At 38.4% G+C, this 13,959-nt stretch overlaps 1 protein-coding gene across 2 annotated transcripts; it reads right to left on the bottom strand.

Moving 5' to 3' along the window:
• Positions 1-1,404: 1,404 nt before the first annotated feature.
• On the bottom strand, positions 1,405-13,709 carry UBLCP1 (ubiquitin like domain containing CTD phosphatase 1). 2 transcript variants are annotated; one of them, XM_071759069.1, is made up of 11 exons: positions 13,618-13,709; positions 10,875-11,068; positions 10,397-10,488; positions 9,883-9,968; positions 9,676-9,791; positions 8,502-8,600; positions 7,443-7,480; positions 5,186-5,284; positions 4,634-4,750; positions 3,308-3,435; positions 1,405-2,423 (listed from the first exon to the last, which is right to left on the bottom strand). In XM_071759069.1, the coding sequence occupies exons 2-11, from the start codon at positions 11,026-11,028 to the stop codon at positions 2,396-2,398; spliced, it is 957 nt and encodes a 318-aa protein (XP_071615170.1). In that variant the 5' UTR covers positions 11,029-11,068; positions 13,618-13,709; the 3' UTR covers positions 1,405-2,395. The 2 variants fall into 2 exon arrangements, with proteins under 2 accessions (XP_071615170.1, XP_071615171.1); XM_071759070.1 differs by having other exon boundaries at positions 13,558-13,636.
• Between the last annotated feature and the right edge of the window lie 250 nt (positions 13,710-13,959).

Here is a 13,959-nt window from a genome sequence, read left to right as displayed (position 1 = left end):
AGCAAAGTGGCCATTTTGGAACAGAGCATATTGTATGTAGAGCCCAGAAGAGTCACGTAGTACCAGCACAGGAGCTGTACTGCTTCAGCCAAAGTTCCAGCAGCAGCAGTTTAAGGGGAACACACGGGCCCGGCCACTGTGACACCCACACTCATCCTCCTGAGCACCCGTGATTCCAGAATTAAGGATATTGGCCTAATCCATCAGCATCTGACTATGGGCTTCTTCATGAAGCTGTCCAAGTCCTTTCTGATGCCACCTGTCTCTGCTACACATTCCAGGGGATTGCCACCTGCTGCTCTTTTAAGCCACTCTTCTATTTGAGAAGCCACTCTCATTCTAGTATTACAAAGTTTGGTGAACATCAGTTTTGTGTTCGCCTTATTTACAGCTTCATGATTTTATAAATCTTTATCATGTCAAGTAAATCACTGCAGCATTTTTAGAAGATAGCCAGTAAAATAAACAGGCTACTTTTGGAAAAAACGTAATAAATCAAATGGCAAGACTGCTCTTCAAACTTAAAATATAAAGGCATAAAAGATAATGACTTTGTCAGCAACAGCTATGTGCACATATACTTCAGCTCAGCAAATACTTTGAAATTCTGGGATGAAATTCCAGTTTTGCAGAAATAAAATATTTATTTCATGTTCCTTTATAAAGCAAAACAAAGGAGGATAGGTTTTTCACTGTAAAACTTCTGTTTATATGCCAACTTTGAGCAAAAATATATGGGCATATGTTTAAGTATATTCCCTTTGTTCTGTTTTCTCTGCCTGGTTAGCATAACACTTCATAGTTGATTCAAGTGCAATGCCTTTAGCTCTTTCAGTTCCTTAAACTGAAATGTTTTCTAGTTTGCATATACCAATCCTATATTCAAATATCTATGTTAATGCAGCCTTTCTAGGTAAAGGTTCTAACCTCAGGGACTCTATCTGCACTGTACATGAACAGTCAGACTTCTTGTTCAGAAATCAGCTCTAGTAAACAAAATTTCAGAAACTCCACAATTACCAAACCCAAAGATTTTTATGCATCAAGTTGATGGATTATTTGTTTAAAACACAGCTTGGGTTGCACTAAGAGCAGTAGATAAGAAACTGTATATTTTCTGACAGGTCATTGAGCTGGAACCTAACATGCTCACAGTAACAGCTCATTTGTGTCTGCTGTTCTGACATTTGCTGTCAAGGTTCCTTTCCTGGGCAGTGAGGTGCTCTTCTCTTCACCATCACTGCCCTAATCTGTGGCAGCACATACCAGTGTCTTACTTAACTACTGATGAAAACTTGGTGCCTGTGGAATCCAAACAAAGACCTCAAAAAAAACCCCAAATTAAGATAACCAATTACTGCTCTATTATGCAAACTAGATGTGTGAGACAGCACAGGACACAACTTAAGAAAAAGGTATTTATTATTTACACAACTGCTATAGTTCCTTAAGAACAATATATACCATTTTTATTTGAAAGGGTCAGTCTTCTTTCAAATACATGAACTGCATAATGCACAAGTGTTGGTAATGCCAAACAGCAGTCACATCACACTTCTATAGTGCAGGCATAAGCAGCGCAAGTAAATGATATTTTAAGAACAGTATGGCTGAATATTGTATTTAAACACAGTGTTTGCACTTTGACAAGATTTAGCTAGAAGAGAACAAGGGTTTTGTTCATGCTTTGTTAGGAATGGGACTTTCCTATTGAGGTTTAAACCCTTTATCTGACATATGAGAATTTTTCAGGCAGACTGCTTTTCACTTGCCAAGAGTGGGTTTCTCTCTCTCAAACTTCAGTCTTTTGTTTTTCAGTAAACACTGCTTTATAGTACAAGTTCACACACTGCAGTGACTTGGTCACAGAGGTGGTACTTTCCCATCTTACTATCTTGCACAGAGAAATACTGACATACTAATACATACCAAACTTAGACAACTTGTAATTTATAGACTTAAATACTGGAATGGGCAAGGGAGATGGAGACTGTTTCTAAAGATGGAGGGAAAAGAGGGCTTATACAATTCATACATTGCCAGGGTTGGCTTCTTACTTGACTTTTTTGGTCTAAATATTTTTTTTGCTAGTTTCAGAATGGTTTTGGTCTTTAATGGTTATGGTTGCACTTCAACAAGGAGAGGAAAGTATTTTAAGTAGTAACACCAGAACTAAATGCAAGAAAAATTAACTGACTTCTTTCACCCACTTTGAGCTTATTGCTGTGATCTTTTAAAAAAACCCACAACCAACCAACTGGAAGACCAAGTATAGCAGTCATTCTGGCATTGGATCCAGTGTCCAGCACTATTACACTCTAGCACAAAAGCAAGGAAAAGTCCAATGATCTTAATTATGTTCCCTTCAATTCAGCACCACACATGTTTATTATTGTTATTGTCCTTGCTTCTTTGAAAGATACCTGAAAGAAACAAAAGCAGTTTTTCACAAAGTAAGAGGTAGGCAAAGATATATTTAGTAACTTTTATAAACTCAAAGTATAAATGTGCTTTCTTAGTGGCAATCCTATTGGTAACCAAAGATGAGAAATGTGATCAATACTACTGATTTTATTTGATCCCAATATTCTCTCAGTTCCATGATAAGTTATTTTACAGCAGTTCAAAATGATATTTTTAGTTAGACTATTATGTTTTTTAAAACAAAATGGAGGAAGGAAATGGAAACATGTTTTATTCCAAGAGGCTGAAAATTACATCCATAGGAAAAATAACTAATATTCCTCTTAAGATAAAAAGGTCCATTAGATATGGACCTTCAAATTAATTTCATTCAAATGAATTCAAACTTAAAATGAACAAACATTCAGTGTAACCTGAAAAGAACAGCCCTCCTCTATCTGCTTTAAAGAATTTGAGTTACTCTAAACTGCTTGTTATCTGATCTCATAATTCTCTTACCACTACAGCTGGAGCAATCTGGCTATCTGAACTAACAGCATAACTTTGCAGGGGTGGAATGAGTCAGATATACAGGGACCAGAATCTTTCAAAATTCTTTTTCCTTTAGGAAGCACAACTGCCTCAGTAAAAACAATTGGTTATCCTGAATATTGGAGAAGTGTGAAAATAAGGGTCCATTCTTACAAAGCCTTATAATTTTGGGGAAGCCACCCAAACACCTTATTAATGCCTTATTAAAGTTCTACTCAAATTAAAGGACCTTGATAACTGTAAGTGATGTCAAAGTTCATCAGCTCTGTTGTTTCTGGTCTTTGTACAGGCAACTTCAAAACACAGTGGGGTCAGGGACAGTAGGAAGAAATATTTTTTACTTTGTTCTTACCTTTCCCAATGTTTGTGATTCAGCTCCAAAAAGTCATCTAGTTTTGCTATTTCTTTGAGGTACTGGGTGAGCTTTAGAAGCTCCTTGTCTTTATCCCGATTTAAATGTGCTTTCATAAAAGGCCTTATCTATGCAAAATAAATAAATTTGATATAACAATTTGCTCAAAGTAAGAACAATGCTTCCAATTCTGTATCATTTACCACCTACTTAAAATATTTCCAGTACTACACCAAGTTGTAACTTCTCTTACATAGGAGGAAGAAAAGCCTTTTTTTAGTAGTGGCCCCATCTAATTATGTTTATTCATACAAACTGGACTGAAGTGGTTTTGTCTTGCACATCTTCAAGCCTACCCTGCCCAGTCAGACAAAATGATAAAGTAATGTGCAGTGGACTGCCACATTTTCTAATATTATTTCATGGATATTTCTGCAGGAAACATGAGGGGCTTTCAGCTCTGCTTTGAGTTGTGTGGCATCACCAGAATGAGATGCATTTTTTTATTATTTCAAAAAGCTTTTGACTACAACCACAGCTTCTGTCAAAAGAGATGTCAGAAATAAAACTTATCTGACAACTGCTTTAAGCTTGGAATACATTATACCTCTGACTTGTTTCAGAGATTGTGTTCTTATTTGCAGCTGTTAACAACATTTTGACAAATATGTTTCAAATCTGAGCTAGAGGAAGCTCTCTGGATATCTCATGGAAAGATTGTTGCTATTCCTGACTCTCCTAAAACTGAATAGCTCCAATTAACTATCTTGTGGAATCTCATCAATTGCCATCATTTTCACATCATGGATATTTTCAAAGAAACTTCAACTTGGTTTTCTGTATTTGAGCACTAATAATGGAGCACAAATTGGTTGACAGTTTTATAAAATGAAATATAATTTGCTGTTCTGGAGTCAAAATGGCTCAAGGTATTAATTATTTCCCAGAATAGAATGCTATTAGATTGGCATTCTACTATGAAGTACATCCACTTGTTATGTGATTTATTCTCTGAATAAAACCACTTGAAACTGAGCATGAAAAATGTCAATGGTGCCTGTCAACAATACCTAGCATGATTATGGCTTGCAGGTATAATTTAAGCAGAAATCGTAATTTCCTTGATTATGATTATTCACTTAATGACACAAACCTTATTTAATACTGTTATTACAGAAAATAGTAGCACAGACAAATGGCAGTCTAAACAAAATGTGCATCTTGGCTAGTTAATAATAGCCTTTCTCTATGATACAGCAAAGTAATATGAGAAGTACTACTCGTAGTATAAGAAAATAGTAAAAAGAAAATTGTAGTTAAAAGTACCTTGAGTCCATTTTGTGGATTCATTAGGAAGTTTCGACCAATATCATCAAACATAATAGTATTTTTTTTGCTGTAATATTCTGAAAATTTTCCCCAGATAACACCAAGAGGCTTCACCTACAAAAATAACACACAGTGCCTGAGATAAATGAGCTCACATACAGCAGATGAAAATACCAGACTGCAGTAACTTGAGTACAGACTTGTACACTTGTAGTCTTCTGCTGAAAAATTAGCAGGTAAGTTGGGCTTTAATAAGGGAAGAGATGTGAAACAGTATAATGTACTAATACTGCATACACTGAAGAACACCCTTCTGTTGGTATTACATATCTTGCCACTATTTGATTTGAAAGCAGTCATCTAAATATACTACTCAAAATAAGATGTTAATAGAGAATTTCAGTAAAAAAAAATAATCTATGCTTCTAAGATTCTTGCAGTTTTTCTGCATGAAAACTCTGGCACAACTTTATTGTTGAATATTTCAAAGGGGTACAGTCATGTGTCAGTTGGATGCAGAAAAAGATTAGGAAAAAACCAAGTACTTACATCTATTAGTCCTCTTCTAGGAGTGTGCACTGTTATCATGGCAGCACTGTCCAACATGAAAGTTATCTTGTAGTTTGCATTGGTACTCACTCCAAGCTCCTGTGTTACAAAGATTTACTGTTGAAGCTTCTAAAGATGACAGTTTTACTACTGTACAACTGGCACCAGAATTATAATACATTGTTTGTAAAAGGGTGAGCTGCTGAGAATTACCAGAGACACACTAAAAATAGATACCTGGAGGCTTTTAAATGTCTTTATCCAATGAGAATCATAAAAGTACACCATTCTACCAAGAGAAAAAAAGCTGACAGGAATGCATGTTTTCATTTTTTACTATTAGAAACTTATAATCTGATGTTAGCATAAAATCAAAGTCACACTGCAGAAAAAGCAAAATACAAATTGGTCCTGCTCTTACCTTCAAGCATAATCTTTCACAAGCTCTACATGCCTCAGCCTTACACAGTATATATAGCAAGGATAGCTACTGCATACTCTGTGCTGCTTGCTCAATCTGAATGAGTTGTAACAAATCACAGTCCAGCCAAAGATTAAAACTTAGTAAAAGTTCATTGTTACCCTTTCCTCATACACATGTCCAATCTAAATAGGTGTCAGTCAGAAATTTGTCAGTTTGCACTTTGAAGATCTGATAACTCCTGAAATTGAGACTCTAAGCAAAATTTATCCTTTTATATATATAAAAAATTACTAGATAGGCCAGAATAATTTCAATTTCAAATCCTTCACGAAGCTGAAAAATAATGGTAAAATCTGCTGACATGTTATAAACATTGCTGACTTAATTTCTGGTGCATGAACAGTGGTAATGTGCAACAGGACACAACAAGGAGAAAATATTGCAGCTGCTCTCTTGCAGATATCCAGGCACACTTAAATGATTTCTTCTACATGAAGTGAATTTTATAAATGAGAAGCCCTACCTAGTTGTGTGAATGTCCTGTTACAATGAAAAAAATAGCTATTCTACATAGGCTGAAATCCAGGAAAAATAGATGGTAAATTGGAGATTAAACAAACTTATCTGGTGCTTCCTTCTTTTTGATGCTTTTCCTGCTTTATAGTTTAAAACAAAAATTTTAATGCTAGGTATTGCTTATTGCCTGACAAAAAATGAAACTTTCTGAGGTAAGCACCAGTTTAAGTAGAGAACAGCAGTTAGCATCTAGTGGTAGGGATCTCAGTTGATCAAGACCTTGGAGTAGGCATAGAAAGCTTGTGACTCAGTAACATATGAAAGGAAAGGCAAACTAGAAATGTAGAAAGGTGACCACTGAATGGGAAACAGCCCAGTTTTGTACTGTGGTTTTCCATAAACAGAGATGTAACACTTCCCACAAGAAGTGCAATGTTTACACAACACTGATTTTACTTGCATTGGCTCTGCTTCATGGTCCTGATTAAAGGTTCTCACGGCTGAAATCATGCTGAGGCAATTTTGTTTGTTTAGAAAAGCTGTAGCAATTTTTGCAAAAATTGCAGTAATTTGTTATTTTGAGGAAGCCAACACTAAAACATGCTTTGCTCTGTTGAAATCTGAAGTAATGGTTAGTTGGAAGGGAGACTGGAGATACAAAAGCTTGAATTTAAAAAATGTTTCTCTGAAATGGAAAAAGGTTTTGATTTATAAGCATTAAAAACCCAACCCATCAACCAAACATGCAGCAATTCTTAGTAAGCTCATTAGATTTACAGCTAAGCCTGCCTGTGCTGGATAGTTGCCTGATTTAGGTACGGAAGAAACTAGGATTGAAAGAAGAGTGCTCATGGATGTTTAATAAGGCAGAGGAAGTAACAGAGCCACACAGCTGCAAGAGGTTCAAAATAAATATTTGAAAGAGTTTCCTCTTGATAACATAGTTCAGTATACTACATCTGTCTGTTCCTTTTAAGAAAATATTACACCTAAAGACCAGAAGTCTATAATTAGAGGTGAGATGAAAGCAACTGTGAAGGCTGCGTGACTGATCTAAGTTTCATCAGTTCCTGACTTGTCTTTAGTTCTGCTAAATTTAGCACCTATTGCTGATAAGTTTGTGTGGACTTCTAAAATTAGATCTAGTCCAGTTTCGTGACAAATATGATTTAAAGTGACTATGAAGATTTAAAAACTTGGGTTGTGATTCATATAACCCTTCCCAGTTGCTAGCCTGCTCTATAATGCTGAGCATGAGTCCAACTGCACAAACAGCCAGCCAGACTAGAAACAGATTACATTTCCAGAATAACTTACTTTCATTTTAGCTTCAATCCACTTCATATTAGTAGCAGCTGAAACAAAAGTGAGAAAAGAGAACACTTATCAAAATAAGCCACTGACAGACAAACCCCACCCCGCAGCCCTGAAAAAAAAACCCAAACAAATAAACAAAACAAACAAAAAACCACAAGCTAAGAAACTGTTCACTTAACATATCTACTTTTTATACAAAATTTAATTTCAGGAAGTTCTATCCTTGTTACAGATTTTATGGTTCACTGCCTTGAAGAGGTCTTCCTTTATGGAAGTTTATTTTTATTTGGAGAAGGTTACATTTCAAAATAACAATTAGATGAAGTACTGAACACTTTTAAACCATCTTCTAGGTCAGCTGTTACTGAACTACAGCCTGCAGGGACACAAGGGGTGGGCTACACCTGGTTGTCTTTATTGCCTGTTCAGCATTTTCTTCTGAAAGCAATGACAAGAATACATAAGATCTGGAAAGAACAAAGTGTCAACATTGGCTACTGATAAGAATATGTGGAAACATTGTTCCAGACAATGAAAACTAAATTTTGTTATGCAATTTCAATATGGTTTAAACTCTACATGTGCTTAAGTCTGTTCTCCAGATGTTGGACAGGAAGTGAAACAGCTGCAAAGGCAAAAGATCAACCATGCCTGTAGGCAGGAGAGTTTAGATAATTTAGCAGTTGACTACTTATTGTCTGGATTATTTGTAAAGATATTGCTATAAGACAGTGTCTGAATGCTGATTATACAATTCTGTCACTTTAAGCACTTGTTTATACTAAGTAACACCTTAAAACTATACTAAGCTTTATACTGTGATTATATCCATTCATGAGAACAACATGTGGGCTTTTTTCATATAAGAATTACTATTTTTCTAAAACAGCTCTAATAGCTGTGTGAACATACTTACTGAAGGTATTACAGCTCAGCATTGATATATTGGGTTAGATGCTGTAATTCATACTAAAAAGTGATACAAAAACCTCCCACCTAGAATTTCTGCTCTGAATGACAATTTACAATAAATTTGTAGGTACTGAACATAAAACTTACACCAAATTACAATATCATAATCCTCATATGCAGATGTCAGGAATTCATGAAGGTATGGTCTCATTAGTTCTACTCCAGTTTCAGCACATGACCTGTGGTCTAAAAAGAATATGAGATAAGCAATTAATTATTAAAGCTTAAATTATTAAAGTTCAGTCTGACTTTCCTATCAAGAGACCTGACGAGATTCATGAGGGAAGCACTGGGGCACTTAAAAATCTTGAATGAATTCACAGAAAATGACCAATTCCATTTTAAAGGTGAGACAGGAAGCAGAGTAAACACTTATCTGTTGAGCCTAACAGGTATTTGAGGTTTTAGCTAATAATTAAATCAGAGATCTGTAGATCAGAATATCTTTAAAGAGTCAGGCCAAACAGTTCATCTGTGCACGTTGGCAAATTTGTAACAGCCCAGGTATGAAATAGATTCCTGCATAGTCCAGTTAATTTTGTGAACATGTGTTAAGCTGATTTCAGACATACAAATGTTGCCTGTTAGAATTAAAAGCCTGCTGTCAAATTCTGCTAGAAGATGATCTTTAAAATTTTTATATTCAGGAATAGGTTGAATTTTGATTTTGAATTGTTAAAATATATCAAAAAGGGAAAAAGCTAGGAAAAGGAATAAAGCAAGCTATTATTTAATGCTTATCATCAAACTGCCATGATGCACCTACACTGCAGAAAATTAAGTAAAAAGGAAAATTCTGGCTTCCAAAAAAACCCAGTTTGACATAATTTTCTAGTAAAATGTGGTTTTGCTCATGTTCAGTAGTAATCTGGAAATAAGATTTGAAACTATTCTCACATGACCCCCCCAAAGTGGAGTTGATCAAGTAGAGACCAAGATTGCAAAATTCCAGTATTTTACTGCTTCTGCTATTTCCAAGATACAAGTTGGTCAAAAGAAAAAGATTACTTGGATAAAATACTAGATTGCTACTTTTTAATGTATTTTTGCAGAAAGTAAATAGTTGCTGCACTAAAGTCAACAATAGGCAACACTTACAGAGCCAGGTGCTTTCTGTGGTATCAGAGACCTCACAATATCAAAATGCAGAAGTTCTGTAGTATAACACATGCCAAAGTTACTGAAGATTTGTAAAGCAAACACGAAGCAATGTGAACTGGCAAAGAAACTGACAAGAAACACAAGTTTGATAAAACCTCACCAAATAGTGTATAATCAACATCTAGCACCAGCAGCTTTTTTCCTTCTCTGGGAGGATTCAGAATTTCCACTTTGTATTCTTTAACTCTGCGGGAAATCTTTAGTAGATTTTCTTCCCTAATATAAAAGTGCAAAAAGTTACAGTTAATTAAAATGTATACTGTACATTCTGTAACAGGATTGTTTTTCAATAGCTAAAACTCCTAACCTGTTTTCTACTTCCACAACTTCCTCTTCAATATCAAAGTCATTGACAACATCATCATTATCAGGAGGTGGCCCAAGGACATCTTCCTAGAGGAATAATAATAAAAGATAACCAGGATTACTGAAAGCAAATAACAATGGATTTCAAGGTTCTGTTCCTGCATATTACTGGAAAAAAAGGAAACTAACCAAAATTATTTCAATTTACTAGTGGAAAGAATTACTAAAATATACTGGTGATTGTTCAGATTTGAAAAGTAAGGGAAAATCATAATAGGTTTTAACTTTAAAGTCCAGAACAATACAAGACTTTAAAAAATACACAGCTATCAGGGTGCTGGCCAAGAAATTTACTTTACATAGAAAAATAGACACCCACAGAAATCTACTTAGCTACTATTTTTCAAGTTAGCAGTGGAGTATGCAAAATTTAAGATTATAATGAGGAGACATTTATATGAGCACATATATAAGCATTTTTCCTGTTTAAGTTAATAAGCAAATGAAATATTTACCAAACTCTCCTCACGAGTGCCCATCATCATAATTTTAGTATTTGGTTTCAACTTGAGAGCTCCAAGCTTGACATCATCATCAGCAGGTTTGCCTATAATGTGAGCAGATTTTTAATTTTTTTAACTGAGGTTGAGAGATTTCAGGAAACTGTCACTCATTTTCACAGTTAATTGAAATAAGCTACACATCAAACATCAGAATACCCCAAGCTGCATTATCATCCTCCTCCATGTAGACACATGGATTGTCTGGTTTTTAACATGCATTTGCCATATTTCCATGAGAGGAATTTTAAAACAATTAGGCAGGCACATAAATAACAAACAGTATCCATTGATGTATAAAATTCCTGTTCAATTCAAAAACTAGATCTGAGAGGCAAATGCCCTGTTGGTGTACACAGCCTGGCTAGGTTTGGAGGATAATCATCCATAAACTAGGATACATCCACAACAAATAATAAATATGAATAATTACCCTTCATTTTAAGCCCAAGTAGCTTTTGACGCTCTGGTAACACTCCAGTGAGGCCTTTAAGAGACTGCTTCAGGTCCAGCACTGTGTCTTCTTCTGATAGTGAGGTTATTGTGTATTCCTGGCCACCCCATTTTATTATGAGAGAGAGAGACATCCTTGAAGCATATGTTCAGTATTGTTTTCTGAAAACTTTGCTGCAGGAGGAAAACATAGTGACCATGTCAAGAAGAAACAATTACAAAAACAAATCATACAGTCGGGCTGAAGTATTTTTTATTTTGTTGTACATCAAAGAGCTTTTAGTTTTTCAAGGGCAGATTACAAGCATGTTGATAAAATGTTGAAACTAAGGGAGAAGGAACCACACTAAATCTGGTGCTCTGAGTTCCACTTCAGTTTATGTAATGTCACATTCACTGTTTGCTCCAGCAGATTCTCATTTGCTGTGTGTTCTGTGCAGGTACAGCCTGTTCACTGAACAACCAGCACCCAAGCAGAGCACTGCAGTACCATAAAAGTCATTTCAAAGCTCAGAACTGTCCTCTGCAGTATTTACACAACTGAACCAGCCAACAAAGAGCAAACATGAAATATCTAAAATACATAAACCATGCAAAATGGTTCTGAACCCAACAGTTCATTTTTAGGATTTAATTTCTCTAATCACTTTCACTGGGAACTGTGCAATACCTGCAGTAACACACACCCCAGGTCACGTCTCACTGTAGCAATAGCAAAGTAGGAGTCCTAAAACAAAGCCAAAATACACACCTACACAATGCAGTTACACTGTAAGAACTGCACTTTCATTGCAGTGCTGGGAAAACAACCATAATTATACCATCTTTAATTTATGCAGCATCATTTATACCAATTGTATTAAACAGTTTAGTCCTATATTAAACACAGCAGAAGAACAAGATTTTTAGCTTTATGGGAAAGATGATTTTTTCTGTTAAAGCTAAAAAATGGAGAATCAAGAAGATAGCAAAGTATGAAAAAGCTCTTATAGGCTGCCAGGAGATGCAGAGAAGGCCTCTGCACCAATGGTGAGATTGTCCTTGAGGGACTGATATTCAAACAGAAGAGAGAGCTGATCTGTCAAAAAAATGAGGCTATCCACCTTCATGAAATGCATTATACCAAAAAATATACATCTTGCAATTCTGAAAAAATCTCAGAATCCAAAGATCTCATTCTCTTCTCCTCTAGCATCATACTCCCAGAGGCTACCTATTCTCAGACAATACATTTATACAGTATAGCTTATTAGGAAAGAACAAGTTATTACTCAGGCATACCCACAAAGCTCAGACCAGATGAGAAACAGAGGGCTAAACACAACCTGTGGGGTGAGGATATTACAAGCCACACCCTCACACTATTCCCTCTGGGAGCCCTGGAAACATTGAAGAGCATACCTGGTATCACAGAAATGGTTTTTTTCAAATATCCCCAAATCAAAAAGGGACCTGGTAGTACCCTGTAAGAAATACTCATGAAAAGGGAGTCTTAGAAGCCCCAGGTAATTTAAGGTTGCATAGCAATGTTAATACATATGGTTATTATCATAAATTATCCCTGTCCATAATCCTTAGACTAAGTTTATAGAAAAAAAGAGTTCATTGTCTGTTTGTTTACCTGTACTGTGCAGCTCAAAAAATTCTGCAAGAAAATGCATAGGGCAAGAACTGTAAAACTTCTCAAGTCTCTGTCTGGTGCTAAATGGAAAAGATCAAAAGTTGATCCAAAGTTGAGTGCTTGACTGTCTGTCCCATCTGAATTACAGTCCTGCCAAGACGAGTGTGATCAGAGAGCCCAGGCAGAAATAAGACACCTCTATTCAATGCCAAAACACTGACGGGACTGAGTGTGGACACCAGAATCAGTGATTACAGGCAAACTAATTAGGAGCAGAGAAAGTCAGAGGGATTTTCAACGTTGTGTCCCATCAGGGCTGGACACCAGGAGAAACTGAAGCTTACTGACTTTAAGCCTGACTTGGTTAATTACATTTTCAGCACGTTTACAAGCCCGTTGGATTACCAAGAGCCTATGGATTGGAAAGTCACTGGGACAGAGAAAGTGTTAAAGTTGCTTCGTTGTGATGAAATTGTTGCATTACCCCCCCTTTCTCGGTCGGTTTGGAAGAGAGGCACCCACACCGTTCAGCTTCACTCAGCAACGTAAAAAAAATCCCCAAACGCAGAACGTGCCAGGCTGTGCAGGCGGGACCGCGACACTTTCTGCTCCACGGCAACAGGTGGAGGAACGAGGCTCAGATCAGAATCTGCTCCTTGTCAGCCACCACCGCAAGCACCGCTCCGTTCAGCGGCGCCAGAAACCCAACGCTCCGATCCCTCTCCCGCGGGGGCTGTCCCGGCAGCACCACGGGCCCAGCGGCGCCCGGGCACGGCGCCAGGCGGGCGGGGAGAGCCCAGACGCTGCTGCCGGGCCTGCCGAGCCGCGACCGCCCCGCAGCCGTTACGAGGACACCGACCCGGCGGAGATAAGCGCCCGCTCCCGCTAGCCCCGCGCCCCTTTCCTCGCCACGACCGCCCCTGCCCCACGCCCCGTCAGCCAAAGCCCCGCTCCGCCGCACACGGACGGGCTCGGGCCCAGCCGCCCCCCCCCCGGGCTGCCCCGGCGATCGGGGGTATGGCGGCTCTTCCCCACAGCGCACCGGGTGACAGCTCCGCCGTCGATCTCGCCCGCCCCTCGGCAGCGCGATGCGGGCCCTCACCCTGGCAACGGAACCGGCGCCGTCCCGGGATCCGCCGCACCGGAAGCGGAACTGGCCCCCACCGGAAGCAGGAGCGAGGAAGGGGGGGGGGGGAAGGCAGCGGGCGGCGGCCGCCCGGATGTCCGCGGGGTTCGGGTTCGGGGATGGTTCCGTGCCGGGGCTGGCGGCTCCGGATGCGCTGCCGGATCTCCGCCGAGCCCTGGTTCACTGCCCGGACCATCATCCTCGACAAGTGTCGGGCGGTGGGGAAGCCGCTGGGGCGGCGGGTCCGGTCACCGCTGAGCTGGCGGCGGGGGGCGGGGGTGTGAACCCCCCTGCTCGTGTGCTGGCTCTGAGGCGGAG

The sequence above is a fragment of the Heliangelus exortis genome, chromosome 15, assembly GCF_036169615.1.
Source record: "Heliangelus exortis chromosome 15, bHelExo1.hap1, whole genome shotgun sequence".
In the NCBI taxonomy this organism is placed as follows: Eukaryota; Metazoa; Chordata; class Aves; order Apodiformes; family Trochilidae; genus Heliangelus; species Heliangelus exortis.
This window is presented reverse-complemented; position numbering and strand designations above follow the sequence as displayed.